Source organism: Charadrius vociferus, unplaced genomic scaffold (genome assembly GCF_000708025.1).
Source record: "Charadrius vociferus isolate BGI_N301 unplaced genomic scaffold, ASM70802v2 scaffold59, whole genome shotgun sequence".
Taxonomy (NCBI): domain Eukaryota; kingdom Metazoa; phylum Chordata; class Aves; order Charadriiformes; family Charadriidae; genus Charadrius; species Charadrius vociferus.
The window spans coordinates 8,757,908-8,758,573 of NW_009661371.1; the positions used below are offsets into that span (position 1 = coordinate 8,757,908).

The 666-nt window shown below is 63.8% G+C and overlaps 1 protein-coding gene across 1 annotated transcript in view; it reads left to right on the plus strand.

Moving 5' to 3' along the window:
* The window catches only part of DQX1 (DEAQ box RNA-dependent ATPase 1), a gene marked incomplete at its 3' end in the record, with an annotated part of 13,664 nt that overhangs the window by 12,407 nt on the left and 591 nt on the right, over window positions 1–666 (plus strand). The window contains 1 exon segment of the mRNA XM_009893790.1: window positions 368–593. Within this exon segment, the coding sequence (XP_009892092.1) occupies window positions 368–593 (226 nt within the window).

A 666-nucleotide genomic window follows, 5' to 3' on the forward strand; every position in this document is an offset into this window, starting at 1 on the left:
CTTCCCCCCAAAGTGTGAGTCCTGCCCTGCCACAGGGGAGCCTTGGAGGGGAGACATCCCGGTGGTGGCGGGGGGGGGACGATGACTGCAGGACCCACACTGCAGCTGGAGGGAGCAGGGAGTGCCCACATCCCTCTGATATGGGGCAACGTGAGCCCGGGTCGGGGCAGCTCTTCTAGTGGGGTGGGGGTGTTAGAGGATGGGCAGGAAAGTGATGGGGTGTGGGCAGGGTGGATGTGGGGTGAGGGAGGAGGGTGGGGACCGTGGGGAAGGATGGATGTGGTGTGTCAGGGATGAGGTGGTGTGGGGTACGGGCTGCCCATACCGTAGCCAATCTCTGACCCCAGTCTCTGCCTCTCGTCTCCAGTTCAGGTGGGGAAACTGAATGGGGATGTGGTGGTGAAATGCAACACCTCGGAGCAGCAAGTAACCTGGACACAGAACGGGGACTCGGAGCCTATGGTCGAGCTTGAGGCCGAGGGACAGACTCTCACCATCCTTGGCTTCGACCTGCCAGCCACGGGCAACTACAGCTGCTGGGCCGGCACTGTCCTGCTGGACACCACCTACGTGGTGGTCAGCGGCACCCGTACGTGGGGCTGGGCACGATGGGGCTGTCACAGCCAGACAGGGGAGCCATGGCTGAGGATGCAGGGGGGTGGCTGG